The sequence below is a fragment of the Corella eumyota genome, chromosome 3 (genome assembly GCF_963082875.1).
Source record: "Corella eumyota chromosome 3, kaCorEumy4.1, whole genome shotgun sequence".
Classification (NCBI taxonomy): domain Eukaryota; kingdom Metazoa; phylum Chordata; class Ascidiacea; order Phlebobranchia; family Corellidae; genus Corella; species Corella eumyota.
The window spans coordinates 7,253,733-7,281,726 of NC_137492.1; the positions used below are offsets into that span (position 1 = coordinate 7,253,733).

Here is a 27,994-nt window from a genome sequence, read left to right on the forward strand (position 1 = left end):
AAAGGTTTTATTTACAAGATGGTTTATTAAAATAATAACATGTAAGAATTGTAAAGAATGGAAAAAATTGTAACGCGAAAGGAATTTGTTGGAAAAAGAATTATAACCTCCAATCAAGTTGATTTAAATTGGGATTCAAATTGTGAAAATCATAAAATTGGAATTATAAGATGTTCTTCGTCATTGGATACTAATGATACCGATTTTAAGGTAATTGTTATTTAATACAATTTAAAATAAACAATTGTTTTTTTTTTAAATTAAATAAATGCATTTATTCTTTATATATACACCCAAACTTAATTGCTTTGTAAATAATACATATTATATATATTATTTTTATTACTTTCACGATCATAATATTTTTTTAAATTATTTTGTCTTTAAAGTATAAATATATGATTTCTTATTAAAGTAAATAATAAGTGATACATTATTTAAATTGTTGTTGTTGTTTTGGTAAATACGCTTTCGCTATTTCTATATTGGATTAAGTCTCAATTCTTTTTAAAATAATCTTTCAAATGGATTAAATGTAATTTTAGAAAATTGTAGTTTATTTAATCTGATTAAAATTGGTTTTAATTTACATACACATTAATGTTATGATAAAAAAATGTGTTAGCTTGATGCATAATTGTGTAATCATATTATTGTTGATTTTTAAAATGTGTTTATCAGATTGCTAAATCAGTAATTTTGTATTTATGTAACTGGGATATGTATAACTTTATGTCTAATGTTTTACTGTTATTATTTATCAAACTCTTATAATAAACAAATGTGGTGTTTATTTAATAAACTACATGATTGTAAATTTACAGATTGAAAAGAATTTGAAATTTAAAACTTGAATTTTTTTGACTTAAATTCTCTTAATTTTATATATATATGTGTAATAATTTAATATTTAATGAAAATGTTTATCAAAATCTTTATTTTTTAAATAAGGCTTTTTAGAATATTGGTTTACTTTTTAATTGCATTAAATTAACAGTTTAATTGACAAATAATTCAAATATTACAACTTTTGTGTAGCTATGTGTAGAGTGGTTGAATTTACACTGGGAAGAGAGAGAATGGATTGAATTACAAGACTTTGCCCAGGTTTATATTGAAGATAGAATTGTTTTAACTTCAATCAATCAGAATTCGCTTCCTGTGTTGGTATTTACATCGATTAAAGGCGACAAAACTAAACACGACAACAGCCTGTTTGCTGAATTCTTTCATGATCACAGAAGGTTTATTATTTAATTTCAATCAAATTCAATCTAAAAAAATACTTATCAAACAGTAACATTTTTTTATGATTAACGTATTTATTTATATATATTTTTTTGAGTTATTTATTTTTTTTAAAGTTTTTGTGTAAAACTTTACACAGTATATATATATATTTATGTTTATTAGTTTTCTAAAATTTGTAACTTTGTTGTTGTTTAGAACTTTACTGGATGAAAATAACATCAGTGAAGTTTCCATGGTAAGTTCATATTGTAATATCCAATAAAGATGAGCCTATTTATAGTTAAGAAATTAAGCAAGTGTTATCGTTACACATAGAACTATAAATAACTTTGCATGTAAATTAGACAAGTTAACCTTCTACCTAAAAATCTTTTTTTTTATTGAAAAAAGCTGAAATTTAATTTTAATTATATATACTTTTAACTTAAACTAAATTATAAAAATGTAAAAATTTGGGTTATTTTTTAGAGATCAGAGCTTGAAGAATTGCCTGTTTTAAAACAAGATCCAACCCTAAAAAACAAACTTTTTAAATGGATTAATTTGCAAGGATGTCAACAATTACTAACACAACGTAAGTATTATTTATTTGCTAAAGTAAAAAGAACAAATATAGTAAAAAATTATTTTTTCTTGGTTATTGAATTTAAATAACACTTTTGATAAATAAGTTTATTAAGCATAAATATAGTGTTATCAATCACATACGGGGTCATAAATAATTAATTACAAACATTTAACTATTCAACTATGCTGTTACAGTATGTTATGCAGTGTCATTATTAAATTAGTGTTTATACTATGATTTTTATATAATGAACATATTCCTGATTTAATAACTGCTTGCTATGGTGAAATACTATAACAACCTGTGGGTAGTTATTTATTTTTAAAACTTTTACTGGCAAAATGAAAATTATAGCTTTATGAAAAAAACATGGTATTAATACTTGATAAGCAACACTTAATAACATGCCAACATATCATGATTATTTACTTAATATTTATAAGTTGGGGTCACTAGGCTTAATCCTATTTATAAACAAATTAAAACTAAATTTTTAAAACTACAAACAAGAGCACTTCAATTAGAAATAAGTAGCATTTTTTGCCATAGTTTTAGTTTTGGCAAAGTTATAATTTCTCATTATTTGCTAGATCTGATTTATTTATTTACTATTTGCATATTAAAAATTGTTATTGTTTTGTTATCAAGTTTATTCGTATTTTTTTACTTTTTGTTTTAACTTTTTTGTGTAGCTGACTCTATACTAGTAGGCACATGGATTTTAGTGTACTGGCATAGTTCATCGTTGCAGTGGAAGAATGCCATGATTACAAGTCAAGATAAAGATGGACTTATGGTCATGACAGAACAGGTTATTAGCAATATTTTAAATTGTTTTATTTTTTTTGTAAACAAAAGAAAAAATGTTGTATGTTAGTTGTATACTGTTTTATACAATGATACTAAGTACTAAATTTGCACAGTTTTATAATATTTACTTTATTTTTTAACAAGGTTATTTTAAATTTAAAAAAAATATAGAATATATTTTGATTTATTTTTTTTAGGTGTTAACTGAAACTTTTGTAGACCCTACAATAACCCAAGTAAAATTTGTCGATAAAAATTTTCTTGGTGATTTTTTGTCCCAGAAAGTAACGAGGCCAGCTCGGAGAAAAGGAAGAAACAGTTTCCCCACTGTAAGTAAACTTCTTTGTTTACTTTCTTGTTTGTTGAGTGAGTGTTTAGGTTGTTTGGTTGTTAATTGCTTAACAAGAGCACCGGTACAGAGTCACACTTCGTTTTTGTTTGCTTAAAATTCTAAAAATTAAGCACTCTTGCCTCAAGGGCTCGATTATTTTTGCTTATTGCAAATTAAAAAATAGTTTAAGATTTGTTTATTTATAAAAAAAAGCTTTCTTTTATAAATTAATATTACATAAAATTTAAAACTGTCATTTTTTTAAATTAAAATATAAAACCATTAAAATTTTGGTATTCGTTTATTATAACTATTTCTAAAACTTAATATTTGAGAATTTTAATAAAAAAGCTGACTATTGCTTTTCAAAAGTTTGTATCGTATTTCTTGGTTTAAAAAACTATTTAGTTTGTGTGATATGCCTTTAGGACATAATTTCTGTCATCAAGCCATAAACGGATTTGTTAGTTATCACCATAACAAAGTTGTTGCTGTTTATAAACTTTATTTTGACCACTTCCTAAATTTTAAATTAAAATTACCATATTGTGGTTATTTTGTTTTTAAAGTCAATGTTATTATAACATAGTGTCTATATTTAGTATATACTTTGACTTTCCAAAAATTAATTCAAGTAATCAAAATGTGTTTTATATTTATACGTAAAAACTTTTATGGTAATTTTATTACTCTATATGTAAAGCCAATCTTTAATTCAATTTAATATTTAATTTTAGGCTTGTCTGAAGAATTTATCGCGCAGGAATTCAATAGGAAAAAGAAAGTCATCACAAAGTTCTGTAAATTCAAATGATTACGGTAAATATTTGGACAATATCATAGTAGATAGTGCATTGGTTAATCAAATAAGATAACATTGTTAAGTTGTTAGTCATAAAATTATTAAATTAAAATTGATATTTTAATATAATTTGAGTCATCAATTTAGTTTTTTAGTTTTTTCACAAATTATGACTTGTAGTTCTTATTTGTTAAATGTCAACAATTTATAAATTTAAAATTTTTATTTTTGTTTTATTAGAATCCGAACAAAATTTTAAAAATCTTGAATCTTTGGAAAAACAAAACAAAACCTCAGTAAAACACTTAACGGTGAAACGAAAACGATCAAAAACTTTGCCCAAATCAAAAAAACTTATAAAACAAAGAAGTGATATATCAAACTGTGAAAACGAACCAACCAAGTGCCTTAACTTAAATACAGAGCAAAGTTCCGATATCAATCATTATGATAAAGTCGACATTAAAGGGCAAAGTATTTCATTATCAAACTCGAATGAACAAGAAAATTCTAATCACTTGGATAATAGTTCGAAAGCACCAAACAATACACTTCAATCGCCCTCAAAAACTGACAATTTTTCTTTAAATAATGCAATTGAAAATGACCCGAATAATATCGTCAACATGTATGCTGCTCACCACTGCGATAAGTTAAACATTTTAGCACGAGTTGCTACAGACAAAATAAACTCCGATTTAAAATCAAAAACCCAAGAATTAATTGCTCAAAAAGAAAAAACAACCTTACCTCGATCATCAAGCCCAAAAAATCACTGTTCTGATACCATATGCAACTCAACTGACCATAGAAATCAAACAACTTTGCCGGACTGTGTGAAATTAAACAGCACAGAAAATCAGGAGAAAGTAACTAGTGTAACCACCTCATCTATCTCATCAGTTCTTCAAGACAACAGTGTAAAAAGCGAAAAGGAACTAGATACAAATACTGTGAGTGAATCTACGTTGCCAAATTTTGTTGGGGGGACCTCGGAAAGCTCGTTTTCTGCCTACAAGAAAACACAAGGTAAATTTTTTTAAATTGATTGCATTTTTAAAGTAAAAATAAATTTAGGGTTTTTATTATAAATTAAAACCGACCGTATAAAAACAAACATGGAGATTTATTTTGCCAAAATTTTTTTGGGTAAAATTTTATTAAACTATATTTTCCTTTATTTTATGAAAAGTATAGTATTCAAATTATTACACACATTTTGATTATACTACAAATTTGTTCTCTTTTGTGCTGTAGCCGTAAAATATTACCACTAATGGCAACAGAGAGCTTGTAATTTCTATATTTGAGTAGCACGTGTTTATTTAGATCAACCTCTCTCGTTTTGTGGTTGTTGTTTTAGAGAATTTGCACTCATATGCCTTTTACTCTTTTTTCCTAGTTATCTCTCTCACATTTATCGGTTTAAAATCGATTTACATTCTCAACCTTTACGAGAGTTTGTCGCTGTTATTTATAGGTTTGTCGTTATTAGGCCAGGTTAAGTTTATTATTTTAAGCTTTCTAGCAAAAACAATCCGTCAAATTGCATTGCAGTTAACAGTTTTTCTGTCAGACCTATTTATCGCGGGTCGGTGTAACTTTATTAGTTATTTGTTTATTGAGCTATTTAAAACTGCGTCACCGAAAAAGTTAAAAATTATCAAATTTCCTGTTTTCGACATTTAGTTAACGTTTAACTATCGCGTGTCAGGCATGTTTGCCTAATGTAAGGCATGATTATTTTGCGTGTTGAACTAGGCCAATCTTTAGTTTGGTTTGTCAAACAAGGCTAGATTATATTTAGCTCTGTTAGTGTTTTATTAGGTTAAGCAATGTAAGTTTTATAGGTTTTTAGTTGAATTCAGTTTGCGGGCTAAGTTTGTTAGTTAAATTTTTATTAGGCAGATTTTTAAAATAAATTTGAGTTGGTATATTTTTTGCAGTTTTTAGTTGGCAATTATGAATCCTAATTTTAACCTTTGCCCGTTTTGAGACATTGCGGGAGGTGTAAACACCCAGCATTTTCATAAACAAGCGAAAGTGAACCGGTTTGCACTGAATAACGATGTGACGTGTAACCGCTACATCAACATAACACGATTAATTTAAACAGCGTTTGGGTTGTGTATTACTTGTTTAATTTGATTAAATATATACATAAACGAAGACACATAAAGAGCTTGCAGTTTAATAGTATAAGCTATCGCATAACGTAAAAATTTGAAGGCTAACGTTAATTATGTTGCAAAATCGTGTATTTTTTGTGCCAACTATGTTTTGCTTTTAATACTAGATAGACATTAACATTTACAAGACAGAAATAACCTTTGCAAGTCGTCGTAAAGGGTCGTGAATTATTAATCAAAAGTCTGGAATGTTGGCGTTACTTAAAGACCTTAGACGTTTTGGCCTTAACTAAGACCGAGTATTGTACAGTGCAAAATGCAAAAAAAATTAAAAAAAAGATTTTGTTAGTTTTTATATATATATACCGAGTTTTTTATTTACCATTATAAATTTAATATTTTGTGTTAGAACTATAGTTGAAGGTTATATGTTATGAATAATCTTTTTAACCTTGTAATACAATTTATAAAAAGGTCAACATAGTAAATAAAGCCCTCAAAAGGTTTATAAATAATTTTAGTAACCGCAGTTTGAGAAATTTTGTTTTGTATTTTTAACGCAGAATTTTTGTTTCGTATTTTTATCGCGCCTACGCTATAATTAGTTGACTAATGCAATTTGTTTTAAAATAGCGTTAACTTGCGGCATTTTACTATAAAAGGAAACTAAAAAAAAAAAAATTAGGTTTAAAAATAAAATAATTTTTTCAAAATTATATTTATTTATTTTTTTGGTAATGATGTAGAATTTATTTTAATTAAGCCTTTTAAAATGTTTGTGTATTACACTTTATGTATTTTAGTCGTAAACGTGGCAGTTTTGTAGTGCGTCTGACGTCATCTTATTTAAATCCATAGAATTATTATAGAACCAGTAATGTAGAATTATGTCTAGTAATACTATAGGTAGTACTAAAAAATTTTAGTGTACTTGCATTACCTTTATAACATTTTGAAAATAGTTTTTTTTGTAAAAAAGTTAGGATAATGCATTTTTGTGTTATTTTTGTAAGTTTTTTTTAAGTATTAGCTAATGGGTTTCGTTTTTACCGGCATGCTTTTTTATATGCAAATTATTCCTCATTCGGGAAATTTTATATGGTTTAATCACTGTATAAAACACGTTGTTTTTTTCGCCAAATTTTAAATCGTATGGCATGTAGTGTATAATACATTTGAGATAATTACAATTTTACTAACAGAAAAAATGTAGTATGTATCATAAAGAGAAAATGTTAATATATTTTTTCAAAGTTTGTTTTCGTGCAATAACTCTATGTATTTCCTGCCTAGACTTTTGTGTGCTTTCAAATGACGTCATATAATTTAAAAGGTAGTAAAATCAGCTAAAAGGGGTACCAACTATAAACTGTGTATGTACCGTGTATATTAATAGTCTGCAGTCAGAATTTTAGTATACCTTATATAGTGTTGTGTAGGTTAAGCATTGATGACTTTAGTATTTTATTAATATTTAATGGCGTTTTGTTTAGTTGATTAAAGATTTTTGTGCAGTCAGTACTTAAAAAAATTTTATTGTTTTAAAACATGCAGTCGTTACTAAATTTTTGCAAATAGTTTTGTAGTAAAATATGCTGTCTTCAAGCCAAATTTTTATGTTTAAAATGACACTATGGGAAATTTCAGTTATTTTTCGAAGGTTTTTTGCTGCTATAAATCTTATCCTGTTATAATTATGTACAAACTATATGCAATTTATTGCGCCGCTAAACATTACATTGGTCGTAAGATCTATTGACGTCATGCGGTAATCTCATTAGTAATTTAACGACGTTTGCTATCCTTTTACTTGCACTGTGACGTCACAATTCTCTCGCGCAATTGATTGATTGTGTTTTTTTCGGTTGACTATATGTCTAGTCAGCGACGGCCCGAACCGTTTTGAAATTTGTTTATTGTTAAAACAGTGCGGGTATTTATGTATTATCGAGTTAGAATTTCAAAACACGTTCCTAAGGCTGTGGTATTATAAACATAAAAATAGTAATACAAAAATAGCTTAAGGACCTCTATAATTCAAAGTAGCTGTTTAAATTGCCGAAAAGGTTAAAAAATGACATTTTGTTAACGTTTCAGCCGTTTACTGTTAAAAATTAGGTTGCGGACCGTTGCAAGAATTCGCAACGCGGTTAGTTTTTATTTTTAGCGTATGTTTCATTTGCTTTCTAGTTAGGAACCTGCTCAGTTTTAGTTTCAAATACTTCCTTGTTTTGTCTAAATCGAGGCATTTAAAGCATTGATTGGTTAACCTTTAGCGAGTTTTTTTTGAATGAATTTATGCGTTTTTTAACCTAGTCTATTAGCTTTAATTACTTAGAAGTATTTACATCTGCTGGGGTTGCTATTGTCGTTAATAAAAAAAGACTCAGATATAATTTAAATATTTTTTTTAGCAAAGGATTTGCAAATTTTTAACTTTCGTATCCATTAATTTAAAAATTCCGATTTCAAAAGGATGTTTGATTATTTATAGCACCATTGTGCGCAAATAAAAACCGGGCTGTTACGTCACAAAGGAATTTCGTAGCACGCCCCAGTAAATTGCGTTGTTTTACTCGGATCTTGAAAAACACGAGTACTAAAGATTTACACAAATGAAGTTTTATTACTAGGGCAGGTTGTAATGATATTTAACACGTAATAACATACCGTGCGTTGGGCTATAAATTTCGCGGGGTCAACGATATCTAAACCGCTACAAAGCTACCCAAGCTTAATTAAAAAGACTAATAATTTAACCTGTCGCGTTTTAATCTCAGATTAAATTAAAATTCGAAAAAAATACTGTTTAAATTCATTTGAAATTTGTAGTTTTTTGAACGTGTTTTTAGTGTTAGTAGTAACATAGCACGACCCAGAATATATTGCTGAATAAGTCATCTTTATCCGGTGTGTTACGTAATTATTCGTCGGGTTTTATTAACAGTAAACTCAGAATAGGTTAAGAAGCAAAATGCATTTTTTGTTTTTTTTTATAGCAGTAAATATATTAACATTTTATTGCCTTTTGATTATATGCAATAATCCAGAAATATGGACGATATTTAAAATAAACCTAAAGAAATATTTATAATTTTGTAACAAATATGTTTTAGTAGCTTTAACATTTTTTTGGCAGCCATTCGGTTATATATTCGTTGTTTATGATTTAAACGTTGTGGTTGTGCTTCCAGCATTTTTCAAGGCACGAACTGACTTATATAGACACATATGTGGTGGTACAATAATGTAGGTAGTTTAGTTTTAAACAGATTATGCCAAGATAACAATATTTGTAATACCCTACCCTTTAAATAATCAGTTAGTGGAATGTATTAAAAAATAATTATATTCACGTGTTTACCTTTACCTAGGTAATTAAACTAAAGTTAAAGAAAAAATTACTTAAATATATATACATAATTCTGGCCTGTTAACTTTAGAGTAAGTTTTTTTTTTTAATCTTTGTTTATTTTTATTATATTTTTGTTGCTTGGTTTTATGCTTTAGTAGATTTGAATACCATCTATATTTATTTTTACCAGGCCATCTATTCTTATCAGAGCACACATTTGATTGGGTAACAAATTAGTTCACGCCCACCTTTTTAAAATCACGTTCAATAAAAATAACAAGCTTAAATTTTTATAGTTCTTTTGTTGGAATACAAAAGAATAACTCAACTCTATACGATATGTAAATTATACTGAATTATGGGTTAATATAGTGTTAAATCAGGTAATTAGCTTACAGTGCATATTTACCCTATTAAACTATGCGTGGTATTTATTAACTATGTTAAAAGTTTTAAAGAAATTAATAGTAAACTTAAAATCGGTCAAATCGTACCTGTTGGGTAAACGGTTAATTCGTACCTTTTCGTAATTTGTTAACGGTTTAACGCATTGGAAATTCGCATATTTGTTTAAGTTATTTTCGTAGGACTCGCGTACAGAATAATTTCGCTGTAAATAAACCTGTACCAACGATTTAAACCGGCTCTATTCTTGACCAGACTTGACATTTTAAAGTGCCTATTAATAACCAACCGTGAAACATTGCGCCGCGAAAACATGAACGATTTCGCTTAACGATCGCCGATTTTTACGGCACGTTTTTTCACGGCGCTCAAGAAGCGAGCGGTTGTTTATTTTCGCTCTGACGTTTGATTTGAAGGTGATGGTTTACGTCATACAACGCCGCGGGCTTCGATCCAGCTAATATTATCGGCCATCCTGTTTTGCGAAATAAAAGATAAACAAAAGAGAAAAATGCGCGTCGCAATAATATGCTCGTATTGGCAATTTCATTTCTGGAAAATCATTTTATTTTTTCGGTTTTGACAAGTTTTTTTTGGCAACGGTTAAAGAGAGAAAAAACTAGTTGTAAATTTTTATTGGTTGATGTAAAGGGAATTTAAAATAAAAAATTGATAATTTCTCTATTTAAATAAGGTAGTCAAAAAAAATATACAAATATATGAAAATACTGCCTCTAAAAATTGGCACAGCAGTTTAAGTGTAACCGCTAATAAGACAACATATAAGGTGTTTCGGTGTAAACAAATACAAGGAGAGGTTTCTACGAAAAAATAATGACGAAAAAATGAGGCCACTTTGCTGGAATCAGAGCGTTAACACCGTTCAGTGTTTTACTTAAAGTTTTACTTAGTTGGATCAGCTTGTTAAACCAACATATCAAATAGAGACTAAAATAATTAGTTTGTAGTTCAGAAACTTTGCGATTTTCTTATTCAATGGCTGTTTTTTTACTTTTTATATGGCTCACTTTGTTTGTAGCATTTTTTAATTAACTAGCAATTAGTGTTTTAAGATAAGGTCAATAATTCAGATTACTTAATATTAGATTAGGTTAAAATTTTGAAGCCGCTTTATTAAGACTTCGTGTTGTATTTCTTTATAAATAAAACCGGAATTTGTATTTTTAGGTTTAGTCATTTTCTTCTGAAAGCTTAATTAGCATTTGCACGATATTTTTATTCTTGTTCATTTTCAATTAGTCGTTTTTTGCAATCTTGCATTTTTAGGCATGAAATTTTGAAAAGGGCAAAAGTTATTTTTAGTTATTTATGCATTAAGCGTTAGAATATGCTTGCCATTACTAAGAACGAACATTTAATAGTTTTTTGTAAGAAGAATAGCGTATCATTTTAGCAGAAAAAATACGTTTTTTATTATTTTAGGTTATTAAAATGACCTAAAAATTTAAGGTTTTAAAGCAAATAAAAGTTTAACATCGTTTAAGTTCAAATAGTTTAAACATGAAGTCATTCTTGTTAAACTTAGGTAGGCCTAACGGCAACCTTTCATGATGAATAAAATTAATATTGCCCAATGTTATTCATCGTTGCGCGGCCATAGCAAAATATTTGCTTTTATTCATGAATTAGGCCAATTCGACCTATCTACAGGAAACAAATACGGCGTTGTGACGTCATAGAAAAAGGTAGTTTAGGGTTATTTGCAGACTGGCTGTGGTTAAAGATAGATTAAAATCCAGATTAGAAATGTTTTTTAAATGTTTGAATGTTATATAATATGATTTTTTAAAAGATTTTGTAAACAGTTTTTATGTAAGGTTTATTAGTTAGAAATTATCTTATATAAAAGGTGATATTTATATTAAAATTTGTGAGACAAAATTATCGATTTTAATAATCAATACTGTCAATTATTTTTAGATAATGTCAAAACACAAAAATATCAAATTTTAAGCTGTTTAAATAAGTGTTTTTGTTATTATAATCTAAAAAAACAAAAAATTTTAGGTTTAATTTCTTGAAAAACTGACTCTTAATCATTTTAATAAATTTTTTATTTTTAATATTTTGGTATTAAATTTAAAGTTTATTGTTCATATTTAAACTTATCAGATTTTAAATTTGGCATTATATTCGCCTACTGGTATATAGCCTAAAGCCATAATGCGTTGGTGTGGCAATATATATTTTTATAATTAAAATAGGATGTAACTATATTTTGAACTAACTGTCAATCAAAGTTGTGACAATTTTTATGACACTTTTGACAAAGAGAAATGTCTGTTGCCAAAATTTTGATTGTGTACGTGCTGGAGATAATAAAGTGACATAATTTCACGAAATATTTACAAAGCTTAAAATTGGGCACGAATTTGGACTTCTTTTTTTTAAAACTTATTTAAATCTATTTTCATTTAATTTAGTAGGTACTTTTTTTAATTTAAAAAAACGTCGGAAAAACCGCACCAATTTGGCCGGTACTGATTGCTCATTTTCCCGCGTAAATGACCGTCATCATCGTTTGTTTTAACGCGCTTAAGGCTAAATAAATCCATGTGCCATAAGCGTAGGCGGTTTTGTTGGTTGAGTGGGCTAGAGTTTAATTTAACGTTTTAAGTGTGCTCTGCTTTTGAATGCTAATTATATACCAGGTTTAGTTAAGGCTTAAGTTGAACTAGTATAGTTAAAAGGTTTAGCTTAGTGAGCTTAGTAAAGTAACTTTTTTTGGATTTATATCCGTTTTAAATTTAAAATTTCAAAGTTTATAAATTGCTAAAAATATTAGTTATTTTTTGTGGTGCTGCAGTCTAACACAGTTCTCTATTACCGCATTTGATTAATTCATATTTTACGGTGCATTTACAATTCAATTATTCGCACAATTTTTGACGTCAGATACATCATGTTTTATTGACACGTTATATGCTGTAATTGATTAAAACATAATTATTGTGCTTTGGAAAATGACTCCCAACAAAAATAAAAACAATTAACATAAAACAGACATAAAACAAACAACGTAAAACAAACACACAATTTAAAACAATACAATTTTCGTGAAACAAAATTTTGTTTTTTTTGTATAACGTGGCTTAGGTGTATTAAAATTAATGGTGCTAACGTATAGCAGTTAATATACACGGCTGGGGGCTATTTATAACAGTCTATACATCCTGTACTGTATAACACTGCTACCGCAAAACGAGCTATTGTTAAAAGGCGCGATCGATTTATATGTGGTTCATTTAAGAGCGTTTTCTTTCGTGGTATAATAAATTTAGAATAACGCATTTCACAAAAGACTAAAGAATTAAAATGTGTACTAAGGTTAGCTGTAAAATTGTATTTTGAAAGCTGTTCTCTGCTGTTAGGGGAATTCATATATAGGTATTTTTGCATGAGGTAATCTGTTACTTAAACTCTAATTTAAAAATAAGATATTGCAGTTTAAGTATGCACTAATTTTTAATGTAAAACAGTACAGTAGTATGTTAAATGTAATGCTTAATATCAGCCAAAATTATAGGCTATGCTTTTACATATTAATAAATCAAATCTAGTTCAATTTAACAACCTAGTGCAAGAATTATACCAAGGATTATTATTACACAGTGTGTTGGCTATCCTGTTACTAGATATGAGTAATAGTCTCATCTATAATTAGCGAATGATGTAGATTGGTATGATGTATGTAATCAATATTTTGGTATATGTCTAGAATTAGCAAAGGCTTTAAATTAGCTTCACAGCTTTCGGTCGAATTTCTAAAGGTCCAAAATTCAAAACCCATATAGCGCAATTTTAAAAGGGTATTAGTTTACAGCTAGTATAGTCTTTGGATTTGTTTTAGTTCAGCGTTAAATTGTAGTATATCGTGTTTAGTTAAGGCCTAATGGGCATTAAAGTAGGGTTGCTATTTTATTTATGTAAATAAAAAAGAAAATCAGTACTGTAAATATAAATTAAGTCAGAATCGTTGTATTTCAACCAAAAAATTATGTTTTTATATTGAAAATTACTGTATAATTAAGCTGTGAAGTTGGGCTTTTAAGACCAAAAATAAATAAGTATTTAAACTAATATATATTAAAATATGTAACAGAACCTTTGTAATTTTTCACGAGAAAGGCGTTAACTTACCCAAGTGTTCGCCTATGCTTTATACTGTTCAAGCGATATCCAATACAGCGACGTGTAATGTTACTTAAACAGTTTGGTTCCGCTTCTCTTACAGTATAATAGCTTTCTGGTCCGTTGACCGACATTTTTACTAAGACTATATACAAGTCAGCGCTCTGAGTTATTTTGTTTTTCTGTAAACATAGGATTTGGTGTAAAATTTCGGGTATTCGCACAAAGGAAGCCCCCAGTGTTTAGTAACACTGAACTGGTACATTTTTAGTTTGTTGTAAATATTTCGGTTCGTAAGCAGATGGGATTTTTTGCAGTTTCAGTTTAAAAATAGTCTTTTGGTTAATGCTATTTTAGTACAAAAAGGGAGTTTTTGGCAGTTTTTAAATGGTTTATGATTTAAAGTTCTAAATATAGAATTAGGCAAAGTAATAACGTTAACATGTTAATAGCTACATATATTACTATTACAAATACGTCTTTATATTTATTTGGGAATTTAATTGTAGTTAAAAGTTTTAACATATTTTAGCTCAGTATAATTACACATTTGGGCTATGTGAACTCATTTAATTTTAGTGGTATCTAATTAGTGTAAATTAAACATTTAACCATTAAATAGCAATTTGTTTTAAATTAATTAGGTTATTTTTAAACGTTCCGTGAATAGTAAACAAATAGCAACTTTACATATTAATTATAATAAACACCTTTAATGTGATTGTATTGTTTGTAACAAAAGTTATTTAAAAATCAAATTAATCATCTTTGAATTTCTATTGTGCGGCAGTCGTTGGCAAAGTACAATTACACGCCCCAGCGCGTATTGATCACGTGATGTCTGGTGCGACATGCGGACTATAATTTAGTGGTCTAACCACGTGGAAAATTCTTTCAAGGCCAAACGGTGCAGATTTTTTTATGACGTCAGAAAAAAATTTAAAATTAGAAAACAGTGTGTGTTTTACAATCTCATTTTTATTACTCAAATTTTTTTTTTTAATTTTTATTGTTATTAGCATACGCTATAAAGCCCTTCGTCATCGAGACTTTGACAAAGCGTGTATTTTATTAGGTTATTGAACTTCTAAGTAATGTGAAACCTAGTTTTTAGTTCGGTATGTTTGAACAAAAAAAGGTCAACACTGTTTTATATTATCACCACTGCGAAAAGGTTAGTTACTCAAATAGTTGGTCGAATTTCGCAACACAAAAGTCCTATGAGCAGGGCGTCTAATCTCTTAAACAAATTTGAAGTTTAAACAGTCTAAGTCAATAACCAACCCATATTTAACTTGTTTTAATTGGACGTTTTTATTTGTATAAGGCCTAATAAATAACCTACTAGTGCCGTGGTATATTTTAGGCCCCACTGTATTTGTTTTACCATTTTATAAGGTCCAAAAGTTATACTGTGGTAAACTAATTTAAATTTCGATTTTATATTTGAATATTTGACTCGGAATATTGAATTCGCCGAAAACGTTTTTCGTTACGCTTTAATTTGTGAAATATCACGTGACCGCAACCTTTTCTACATCACCATATGGAAAAGGTTAAGCTATTAACGTTGGCAGTTTGTGCGTTTACACGGCGGTTTTTTCAATAAAATAAATATGAATAAGGACTTGTTTTGACAATATTTTTTCAAAGAATAATCTAAAACACAAAAAAGGCAATATAAAAATTCGCTTTTTTTATCAATTACATTTTTTTTCGGCTACAAAATAAACAATTATATATGTGTTGGAAGTCAACTACTACCCTGTAATTAGACTTATATATAGAGTTCGCTCTGCGTCATATCGGATTAGGGCGACTTAATTAGAAACGTAATCTCGTATTCCCTGTTCCCTTTTTCTCGGATTTCGAGGTCGTATAGAATGGCTTGCACTATTTTACATACGAATCAGTTTATTGTTCTTCGGTCTATAGCTTGATATGAAGGTTGTTGTGAAATAAATTGGATTTGGTTCAAATAGTAAGAAATACGTTACCAATTTAAAAAAAAGTTACGAATAAATTTAAAAAAATATATAAAATCAATAGCCTATGAAATTCTCTTTAAAGTAAACATTTACATATTTAAACAGGTTATATTTTAATTTAGTTTTTACACAAGGTTTAGTATTAAGTTACCACATACCAAATTTCCAAACTTGTATTACTCAATGACGTTGTGGGTATAATTGCTATGTACGTAATTGGTTATTAGTCAAACACATAAGGTCTTTGTCAGCATTTCAACATTGCCTGCTTGCAGTTTAGAAGTATGCACAGTATGGTGTTTCACAAAATTAGTTAATGCGCTATATGTTAATATAAATAACTTCATTATACAGAGCTAAAACTGTTTTTTTTTAAAGATCTATAGCTAGTTTGAAGGTAACATTATAGACATTAGTAGTTTAAGAAGATTTTGTTTTGAAAAAAAAATATCTGGGATTTTATTCTTACAAAATCAAATTGTTAAAAAAAAAACTTGGCCTACTATAAGTACGATTAAATGTTTTTTCACGGCATTTAGTGGTTTAGTTTAGTTTTTAACATAAATCCTGTACTACAGGGCCTGAAGTATTACTCAAGGGCTATTTTATAGGCTCAGAATAGCTGCCGTACTTAGAAATCTAAACTTATGTAATGGTTTTGTGGTGTGAATGGAGTGAATTTTAATATTGATTAAATGAACTTGAACTGCGGTTATTTATTATAAAACACATTCTGTGTTAAGTAATCAATTGCAGTTATAAATACTTTTTATTAAATATTCACGAATTCACTGATTAAAATTTTATTTCAGAGGTCACATATTTTAAAATCGACTTTAAGTTGTTGGTAATGGTAAATGATTTATTTTATTTTTTTAAATATTACGGCAAAAATTATAGAGAGCAGTATGTAGATATATTTTTGTTAGGGCAGACTTGCCTTTTTATGGTTTGTATTTTATTGATTTTTAACCAATGCAGATGTGGTAGACAATTGAAATTTTTTTCAGCTTTTGTCACATAAAGTGCTGTGGTTTTTAACACAATAACATTTCGTTTAAACTTTTAGGTTTGTTTTCGAAGTAGTGTTATTTTAGGTAAGCGCCTGGCTAGAAGGTCAAAGATTCACCTTGGTTAAGCTTAAGGGCATGTTATTGAACATATTCATTTTGACAGAAAGTTTAATTAATAGCTTGATCTTATTGAGAATCAGACCAAAGATAGTTAAAGAAATTTTAATTTTTTTAACATTTAAAAATAAATCTGTAAATTTGACTTCAAAATAAGTATATTCTTTATTAATATTGTTATCTTAATTTGTAAATATTACTTTTTAAAAGCTTGGTAAGCAATTTACTTAAGAATACTATTTCTAAATTATTTTAATAATATATTGATAAGAAGTTCTAGTTGTTTTAAATATGCCTACTTGGCGTAATTTATTAATAGGAATTTTAAAATATTTTACAGATTATAGCATTTTCTTAAAAAAAAATTATTTTGGTTTAAGTTGGAATATTTATGATTAGTTTTTAAGTATTTTATTTCATTTTTAAACCAACTTAAAATGGCCAAATGATAATGGTAATTTATTAACTTCTGTGTAAATTCTTCTATTTTTGTATTTATTTTATTAGCTATCTAAAATTTAAAACAATTAATTTCGCAAAAATAAACTTTTTTACAAGTTAAATTTTACCTTTATTTATATTATTATTAATAAAAAATTTTATAATTTGTAACTACTCATATAATGAAATGTTTAACAATAATTTTTTCATTTTTTAAAATTTTTTATTTATTTTTAGAAGTGAATTCAAGTGCAAATCCAAACCACGAGATGCAAAACAGTCAACATGCCAGAACACTACATGCTATGGCGGCCAGACAAGTACAGAAACTATTATTCTTTAGTTGTTTTTTTTTGCTCGAACTAGAATACTCTATAAAACTATTCACAAGCAAAAATAACTTGTTTTTTAACATTTAAGGGCAATGTATTTTAATATTAAACATAATTTAATCTAAATTGATATAAAAACAAAACCACTTATAATTATATTTTTTTTTTTGTGTTGACCTAATTTTTTTTAATTGCCAGCAGGCCTTACTCCAGCAACAACAACAACAACAACAACATTTGGCCCAAGTCACTGGCCAATCTCCACACTTGCTAGCCTACCCACCTTACCCTTTCCAACTTTTCTATGGCAACCCAGTAAGTTATTTGAAAATGCACGCCTAATGACTAGTTATTTAAAATACCAATTCTTGTGATCTTTTTTTTCTTTTTTTTTAAATGTGATCTTTTTTTTAAGGCTGCTGCAAGTGATATGACCAGCTTAATGTTAGCAAATGCCCAATCCCAGCTAACCCAAGCTGATTTAGCTTCAAACCCCTTTTTTGCCCAACAACTTTTAACCCAATCTCAGAATGCATTGTTGGCAAAGTCATTTGGAAAAGACTACTTGCTTCAACAGCAGGTTGTTAATAATTATTAATATTAGCTAAGGGTTAAAGAATTTCTTATTGTTGTTTTAGTAAAATTTATGGCTTTGTTTTTACAAGTTTTACGGCCGAATTCTAGAGTTTGTTTAACCTTGAAAAAAAGATATATAAGATTTTCTAGCTATAAACTGTAAACAGCTTATACAAAATAATAAAATTATTCTAAAGATTTTAATTTTTTAAAGCTTTCTTAAATTTTTTTTGCAGGCTTTATGTACAGCCTTGCTGCGCCCCAATGCCATGATGGAAGGGGGTTTTTACCCCGGTCACCCACTTTATAGACCCACTGTTTCACCTGGAGGGAACTCAAGGACTGCCACCCCTAAAAGTCTAGCAGATCACCAACAAGCATTGTAAGTTTCATTTTAATTTCTGAAAAATTTTATTTCTTAAATTAAATTCTTGAAATTATTTTTATTTAAGATTGTCAGCTCAAGACCAATATCGCCCCGACAAACATCACCACCCAAGTGATTCACCTCAACAACAACGTAGCCCCCCTTTTCACCCTCGTACTACCCCTACCCAACAACAGCAACGTAGCCCTTCAAGTCACAAGGGGTCTCCAGCCCCACCTCGACATAGCCCCCTGCAGACAGGGGCAACTCCGACTATCCAATACGTCAAGGAGCATCTGGAGGAAAGAAAAAGAAAATTGGAGGAGAAAAACACCCAGGAAGAGAATTGGAGGATGATGGAGAAGAGGAGATTTCGGATTGCTGATGTGGAAAAGGTAAACTTGCAAATATTTTCATATTTGTAATATATTTAAATAAATATTCAAATGTAAAATAAATATTTAAATGTAACCTATAAAAAAAATTTAAATTTTTATGATTTTAGTTTTTTGTAAAATTTATTTCTGATTTTCAACAAATTTACCAGAATCTTGACCCCAGTCGCCAGAATCATTTTCACCACAACAATATCACGCAGCCCGCTAACAAGGACCCCCCTCGTTCATCAGTTACAACTCAACAACACCAGGTTTACATGATGGACCCCGCAACTTACGTGGCCACTCACCCTGTTAAATACATTAGCAGTGATGGGGTAAAACCCCAAGCTTCTAGTTTAAAAGATTCGGTTGCAATCAATGATTTAAACAGTAAAGTTGCTTCTGTTTCACAGTCAATAGCTAGTAGCAGTCGTGTTTGGCAAACCTCGGCTCCAGGGGGAAGTGTAACCCCTAGGAATAATTCCCCAAAAAGAGTGAATAAAAACCCTCCACCAACGACTTCCCAAAATTGGGGTAACTTCCATTACCCCCAGATTACATCGATGCAGCCCCCCCAGACCCAGCAATCCAATGTTATTAACATTCATTCTTTAAAATATAGCCCCTCTATGGGTAATCACAAAACTCCTCCTGTCAGTCCCAAAATAAAACAAGACCGTGGGGTTATTGTAAAAACCACTTCATCTCCAGGTTCAAACCCAGGTAGAGATCAACCCAACAATGTGAAATACATCAAGGAAAATTTGCCCCAACATAAACCCGACCAGGAGGAGAGTTTGGGTCCTCTGATGCCGGATGGAAGTCGAGCTAGGATCTTAACCCCCGATTCACTTATGCATCTGCATCAATTTCCAAGCCCAATGTCAAAGCCGATCAGCAAGCAACCTAAGTCATCAGAAAAGCCAAATAATTCTGTGATAATAAACGGCGGCCATTATAAAGTGACGGCCTTGCATAATAGCGCAAACAAGCAGGTCACTAGTTATTCCATGGACACTAACAAACCCCCAAACCATGTAGTTTATGTAAAACCAAACCCAGAACCACTTCAGGCAACGGACTTGTCAATAAAACGACCGCAACACTCCAACAATAACTTAACTCCGCCAAAAAAGATTGCTAATAATGATGAAGTTAGAATACAGTCGCTTTCAAGACCAACTGAGGTTAAATATAACCCAAAAGAGGATAACAAAGGCAGGAATAATGTGATTCAAGCGACTAACGGTAACATCAAAAACTTTTCAACTGAAAATGACTTGAAAAATATGCCGCAACATATGTTACCACTGATTAAAACACTCACGCAATCTTTTAATTCGCCGAATTCCAGCTTAGTGTGGAATGATCCTTACTCGATTGGTAATGCTTATCCAGGTGCTCCCAGTGAAAATGCCATTAAGGATGCTCTGTTGGGCGTTACAACTAAAAACTCTACACAGGCAACTGTTAACTCTGTGACATCAGTTATTAAATCTGTGAACTCGAGCTCAAACTCTGTCACTAATTTGAGTGCAATGGTAATACCAGAAAAACCCAAGGAAAAGGTTGAAGTGAGTAAACCTTCTGTTATAGAGAATATTGATGTTATACCCATGCCTGTTATTTCCAATTCTAAATTGACAAACATTAACTCGAATGCCCTTCCAAAATCTGTTCAACCTAGCTCTGATTCCGATGTGTCATCAAATTCCGATTTCTTTACATCATCAACAACAATAATGACATCAAAAGTTAAACCACAAGAAACTGTGGTCACGAAAATGCCGTGCGCAAAAATGAAAAAGGCATGGCTGCAGCGCCTTCCTGAAGAAAACGCCGACGAAAAACCTGCCCCGATTTTTCCGAAACCTTTAAAACGCAAAAGTGTGGATGAAACGATTGAATCTGTAGTCAACGACAGTTTAAGTGAGAATATTTCCTCTTTGGCATCTGTAAACGAAAAATCGACTTCTGAGAATGACGTTTCACCTCCCTTAAAGAAGCAGAAGAAAAAACATAAAACTAAGGACAAAGATAAGGATAAGGACAAAAAACCCAAGGATCCTAATAAGAAGAAAAAGAACAAAGTGAAAAATAAGGTTCTTTCAAACAGTAAAAAATACTTGCTCGGTATTTTGCCTTTCAATAACAACGCTTTGAATGAGAGTTGTGAAATTGAAGACAACAAAAAGAAAAAGGCAAAACCCAAAGTTGAAATGCCATTGGGTGAAAGTAAGTCTTGAATTATTTATTAAGTTTTGTCTATGTGTTTTCCAAATAATTTGTTTGACTTTAAAAATATTTTTTCTTATTTTGACATACTTAAAACAAGGTAATAAAAATAATTAATTTACAAAAGTTATCTGAGTAAATCAAAGTTAAATATGGTTATCTATAGATTGTACATTGAAATAACTTTTATTCTAGATGGTTTACCAGTCTCAGTATTATTATGTGGTAAGGAGCAAGCAAGGTTAAAGAAGACTGGAGAATCGTTTCTACAAGATGCTGCTTGTTATGATCTTTTCGGTTAGTTTTTATTATTAAATTTTATTTTAAGTTTTGACATTTATAGATACTAGTCATTTGCCCACCCTACAGGCTTAATTTTAGTTGTTGTGATATGGTCACAACTCTTAATTTATACTTGGGTAATTTAATCGTGTCTTACAAATGGTATTTTTTTATATTGAATGCCTAAAAATTGGACTAATTTACGTGTATGTATATTGTTTATTAAGCTTTATTATACATATAGATGTTAGCCATTCATATTAAGATTTAAAAAAAAAATTTTTTTAACTTTTTTGTTGTAAAAAAATGCAAAAGTTTAAATGAAAATTATTTTTTTAGGTATACAAGGTATAACACTGTATGTTAATGATTTGGGTGTTTCAACTCTGCCTAAGTGTCGAGAGTGTAGACATTCTAAAAGCAAGGAAAACAGTGCAATATTCTGTAGATTTTATGGCTTTAGGAAGTAAGTAATAAGGGTTTAATTGTCTAACCTTTATTTTTAATTGCAAGCTGTCAAAATGATTTATTTTTGTTGAAAATTAGAAAGTTTTTTATTTTGTCAAGAAATATTTTTTTATTCTGACAAGAAATTTTTTTTCTTAATTTTTTGATTTTTGTTCAGACTTTCGTTCATAAATGGTCAACTCCAGTCCCCAGGTTTTTGTGACCCTGAAGATAGTGTAGAATCTGATTTATCTTTATGGTTACCTAGATTTACAAATGCTGTAAAATCTAATGATAAAAGTCTGGAAAATAAGGTAAATGAATTTTCCATGAAAAATAACATTTTTTTTCTTAAATTAAATTTTAAATTAGTAAGTAATAGTTTTTACACAAAAAAACACTCAAAATTTTAATTTAAAATTTTTTGTATATAATATTTTAATTTTGCTTTTTTTTACTAATTTTTTCTTATTTTATAGAAGGATGGTCACTTAATTGAGACACAAGCTTGTATGTATGTAATGCGCCATATTTGCCTTCTTTTCTTTGAAATTGTCCAGAAAGAAAAGGAATATATGAGAGAATCAAAAGGTAGGTTAACACTATTTAAATATATAAAGGAGCTTGGTGGACAACTATAAATATATATTTATATATGTTAAATTAATAGGCCTACAGAATAAATAAAACTGCAGTTTATAGTGCACAGGTAAATTATTACTGGTAAATATCAGTTAAGAATTGCGACCAAATAAAGAACTATGCTACAAGTAAACTGCAAAAAACAATTTAAAATTGTGTTTTAATTTTAAATAGTTTCAAGCTTCTAAAATTTAATTTAACTTAAAAAATGTTTCTAGATAAATTTGCTTGGAAACGGCCGATAGCAGGAGTTCGTGAAATGTGTGATGTTTGTGAAACAACTTTATTCAACATGCATTGGGTTTGCCAAGTTTGTGGATTAAGCGTATGCTGTGATTGCCATAAAGCCAGATCCATGCTTTCTACTGAAGGTAATATATCATCAATTGTTAATCACTATTTATAAACCTTTCATATAGCGTTATATTTTTTCCCTTTTTTGGAGTACTTTATTTAAAATACCTAATACTTTAAACATACTTAAGAGCTTCATGGTCTCTTTATAGTGATTTACGGTTGTTATCCACTTACATGTTATTTAAAACTGATTTAAAAAATAGAAGTTTAACTAACAATTTTATTCCTTATTTGTACTGGATTTAAAAAATAAGTAAATTGTTATAATTTAATTTTGAAAATATGATAGCATTTTTTCAAACTTTTTTTCAGAAATTTTTTTTATAATTTTTTTGTATTTTTTTTTTAGATGCAGAGTTAAATGACAGTGAAAGAAACAACTCCCTCAAGTGGTTAAGATGTACTAAAGGTAAATTCCACAAAGCTCAGGAACTGATGCCAACCCAAATTATACCCAGGTAAAAATTAAAAATAAAATTGAAATTTATTGGTAATGTATTTAAAAGAAGAATATTCATACTAAAATTTTATAATATTTTATAAGCATACTACAAAAATTCACAATTAAATATGACCAATTAACAAAATTATTATTAAAACTATGTAGAAATATGCCTTAAAATTTTTTTTGGCTATATATTCTAACCTTAAATTGATTTATTAAGTTTTTATTGTTTAATTATTTTTAGTACTTGTATTTTTGACCTATGTGAAATGGTTCATCAAGTGAAAGAAAAATGGGTGAAAAGAATTTATAATTCAGCTTCTTTAACTCATAAGAACTCTGACCCAACTCCATTACTAAAGAATCACTGCAACAGTAAGTTCCAAAGATTTTGTAACTAAAATTTTTATTTTTAAAGTTAAACTATTCCCAAAAATTTTTTCCATATTTAGTTAATCAATAAAAATAACTAAAAATGTTCAATGTTTTTTAATTTTTTTAGATGAATTGCTTTCAAAAAGTACTAAACCCGAAGTAAGGCATACAAATTCAGCTCCTTCGCGTGATAAGTAAGTTTTCAATTTAAAAACTTAAACTAAATTAAATATTCAAATCTAAACTAAAAAAAAAGAATGGTTAAAAAATGGGGCTTAAATTTTTTTTCACATGTCTTATTTTATTTAATGAAATAAGCATAAAATGTATAAATATTTTTTATAATATTTTGGCTTATTTTATGCAACATTTAACTTAAAACTGTTTGTTCTTAGGATGAAAGGTTATGATTATGAGAGTTCGGCTTCACCATTAGATTGGCTTGCTAGTATTGCTTTAAGGGATCAGAAGAAAAATAAAGTCAATGGGTAAGTTAGTTTAGCCATAACAATATTTTTAACTTGAACATTTCATAGGCAAAAAATGAAAAAAAATATTATTTTTAAAGTTTAATTTTTTTTTTGTTATAGAATTGATGATAAAACTCTAAATGGAAAAAATTCAACAGAAAAATCAACAGCATCAAGTAAATAGTACTTATTTTTATTATATAAAATATTATAAAAAGTGTTATTGTAAAACTGGTTTATCATTACCTAACTTTACAAAATTCATCAATTAAATTTTGTTTTTTAGATCGAGTGTATACAGATTGGTCAGATACTCATGCCCCATTATCAACTTTATGTAATGAACTTCTTCAGTTAACTGATAGCACGAGCAAAGTTAATATTGATTCTTTCCAGCAACAATGGGTGTTTGCAAGGGTAAGATATTTTTAAAACTTTTTTAAGGAACCTGTGTTAGCAATTGTAAATTGAGATTAATTTTTGTTGCTTATGATTTAAAAAATTAATATTTTTAATTTTTTTGTTTTTTTACAAAATTTTATTTTTTTAGCCTGTAATAGTTTCGGGGTCTCACAAATGCTTGACCCCAGAATTATGGAAACCGGAAAAAATCAATGAAGAACATGGGGATGAACCGACGGGTAACGCTCTCGTTAATTGTCGTCTCGGGTCAGTGATCACAAATGCATGCATCAGTGATTTTTGGAACGGGTTTGAATGCATTGCAAGTAAGAAGAAAATTATATTTTCAAATATTTTTAATTCCAGACAAATTTGTCATGCTTAAGTTTTTATTTTATATTTATGTCATTTTTACTATTCAATTGCCCGCTCTAAGAACTGTGATTTAGTTATCACAATATTCTTGCATCTCTTAACTAATATTTGCTTGCGATAATTTATCCTTGCATCACAAACATTAGTTTTTTTATTTTGAAGGACTTTAAATTGGCACATATATATATTTATTTTAATATTGGCTTTGAAGCCTTTTTATATATTGTTTTTAAATTTTGATTCTTTATAGATCGTTTGTGTGATGAAACTACTGGTGAAAAATTAATTTTAAAATTAAAGGATTGGCCGACGACTGAAGATTTTATTGATACCATGCCAGAGCGGTTTGATGTAAGTGCTAAAACTTTATTCATTTAAGTAATACAACAATAAAATCTTTAACTTAATCTTGATATGTTTGTCACAGGATTTAATGAAAGCTCTCCCAATATCACAATACACGGCCCGAGATGGTAAATTTAACATCACAGCTTATCTTCCTGATTTTTTTGCAAGACCCGATCTGGGTCCAAAAATGTACATCGCATACGGTAAGTTGGATTATATGATATTTTACTAATTGAAAGCCCGCCCTACAGGCTACTTTTTAATTGTTGTATATGGTTGCAACCCAAGACTTATTTTTGCTCATAGTAATTTACCTATATACCACAAAAGCAGCTTTTTATTTTACTAGGGTTATATTGGACATATTTGTAGTTTGTCTTTCAGAAAATTTAAAATATCTTTAGGCTTTGATCAATATTAACCCTTACTTTATACCACTTCCTATATATAACTGTGATGTTTGCTGATAACATTAAATTTTGTTTGTTTTTGAATACAATTTGTTTGAAAAGTTAATTATTACCTGAAGTACAAATATAGTTTTCAAGGTGACTTATAACAAAACACTTATAGAAAAGCAAGTTGCTTATTTTCTACATTTTTTTTAAATTTATTTTATTGTAATATAATTTTGTAATTTTTTCGATATATTACCTAAAAATATTTTTAACAAAAATAATCAAAAACTTGTATAAAAAAATAGATGCTAACAACAAAACGTAACTTTTTTCATTTTTTTTTTTTTCCACTATTTAAATACTTCTATTTTTTTATATAGGTTGGGTTAGTGAAAACGATTGGTGTAACGGTACAACCAATCTTCATTTGGATATATCTGATGCTTGTAACTTAATGGTGTATGTTGGTATACCTCAAGATGAACCAATTGATGCCCAGAAAAGATTAGTTGAGGTAAGTTTCGAAAAAAAAAATCTTTTCATTTAATTTTTTTTTGATACTTTTTTTTAGATTTTGTAATTAAACTTTTTAATAGGTTTTTAATTTAATTTCTGGTTACTAAATTTAAATTTTAAACTTTATAACCAATTTTTAGATAATAAGAGAGGGCGATGTTGATGACAGCCAAGTAGAAAGAGTAAAAACTCATAAACCGGGTGCACTTTGGCATATCTTTAAACCTTGTGACACCGATAAAATAAGACAACTCATTATCAAGGTAAAAAAATACTTAACATTTTTTGATTAGTTAAATATTAAAAAAATTTACATATTTTTAAATTTATTGTTTTATTACAGGTTAAAAAAGAAAAATGTCATGAATTGTTTGAGGATCATGATCCAATTCATGACCAACAAATTTACTTGGATCGAAAATTAAGAAAAAGGTTGTTGGATGAATATGGGGTAAAGGGTTACCCTATTGTGCAGTGTGAAGGGGATAGTGTTTTTATTCCTGCTGGGGCACCACATCAGGTAACATTTATTTTTATAGATAGTTAGCTTTTACTGCTGTTACGCATTTTTTTAGTTTTATTAGTTAAAATTTATATTCTTACTACTTATTTTTTGGAGAAGAAAGTTAAATTTTAAAGCAATTCTTGTAATAATTTGTGCTTTTAAATTAAACCCCCTTATTTCTGTTCCTCTTTTTTTAGGTTTTTAATCTTCACAGTTGCATAAAAGTTGCCGAAGATTTTGTGTCTCCAGAGCACGTTAACCAGTGCTCAAAGCTCATGGAAGAATTTCGTCACCTTTCCAAGAATCACTCGAACAGCGAGGACAAACTTCAACTTAAAAATATCTTGTACCACTGCATGAAAGAAGTTGTGTCGTCGCTTAATTACCATGAGGCTGACGGTGCGATGGAAGTTGGCAATAGTAATCCAAGATGATTGGTTGAAAAATAATTCTTTGGCAAAGTTTTTGACCAATGGCAGGCGGCTAAAATCCAAGAGTAGAGGATTTCAAAAAACCTTAGGAAGTGATTCTCGTTTGATTTCGATGATTTTTGATGACTCTGGCCAACGCTAGTGTGTTTTAGCATTCCTGTACTTGTTTGTAAGGCAAGATTTACTGTGCTGATTGCTAATAAAGACAAGTTGCACATCATTCTAATTCTAAAATATTCTGTTTACTATTTTTTTTGCATTACCTCGCATTATTTTGTTCCGCTATTTTTGGTTTTTATGTTGTTGTAAATAACCACGATTTTATCAATATGAAAATTCTCTTTAATTAAATATGTCTGATAACGTTTTTAGAGAAAATTAGGCAGACAGTCAGATTAAAATTAATATTTGCCCTGCATAATAAATACAATATCTTTTAGTAAGGGTTGAATAAAATATATTTTGCATTAAAAAATAAAACGAATAGTACAGTTAAATTTTATATGCGTATTTATTACCTTGTTTCTATACATAATTTTTAAACCAAGGTACGGTATGTATTACCGGTGTTTGTTTGCTTTGAGGATAAATTTACTCAAAAAATAATCGATTATTCTCAGTTCGTGCCCAACCGCAGTGAAAATAAAGACATAATCGGTGATCGTAAATGCACATCTGAAAAGGAACCCAGGAAAATTTGTAAGAAAAAAAGTTAGAAAAATTTTGTTGTTTATGAACATTTCGTGTAT

The 27,994-nt window shown here is 28.8% G+C and overlaps 1 protein-coding gene across 1 annotated transcript; it reads left to right on the forward strand.

The window, feature by feature from the left end:
• The first annotated feature begins 57 nt into the window (after positions 1 to 57).
• Positions 58 to 27,590, forward strand: LOC145745906 (uncharacterized). The gene is made up of 32 exons (XM_082564087.1): positions 58 to 210; positions 1,039 to 1,244; positions 1,447 to 1,486; positions 1,720 to 1,825; positions 2,512 to 2,630; positions 2,827 to 2,958; positions 3,698 to 3,779; positions 4,003 to 4,791; positions 17,600 to 17,682; positions 17,896 to 18,009; positions 18,110 to 18,274; positions 18,507 to 18,652; positions 18,723 to 19,032; positions 19,185 to 21,252; positions 21,448 to 21,549; positions 21,874 to 22,000; positions 22,160 to 22,295; positions 22,461 to 22,572; positions 22,842 to 22,994; positions 23,330 to 23,438; positions 23,670 to 23,800; positions 23,928 to 23,994; positions 24,196 to 24,288; positions 24,391 to 24,446; positions 24,557 to 24,687; positions 24,821 to 24,998; positions 25,298 to 25,398; positions 25,475 to 25,598; positions 26,174 to 26,307; positions 26,450 to 26,572; positions 26,653 to 26,829; positions 27,012 to 27,590. The coding sequence occupies exons 1-32, from the start codon at positions 58 to 60 to the stop codon at positions 27,246 to 27,248; spliced, it is 6,804 nt and encodes a 2,267-aa protein (XP_082420213.1). The 3' UTR covers positions 27,249 to 27,590.
• Positions 27,591 to 27,994: the final 404 nt, after the last annotated feature.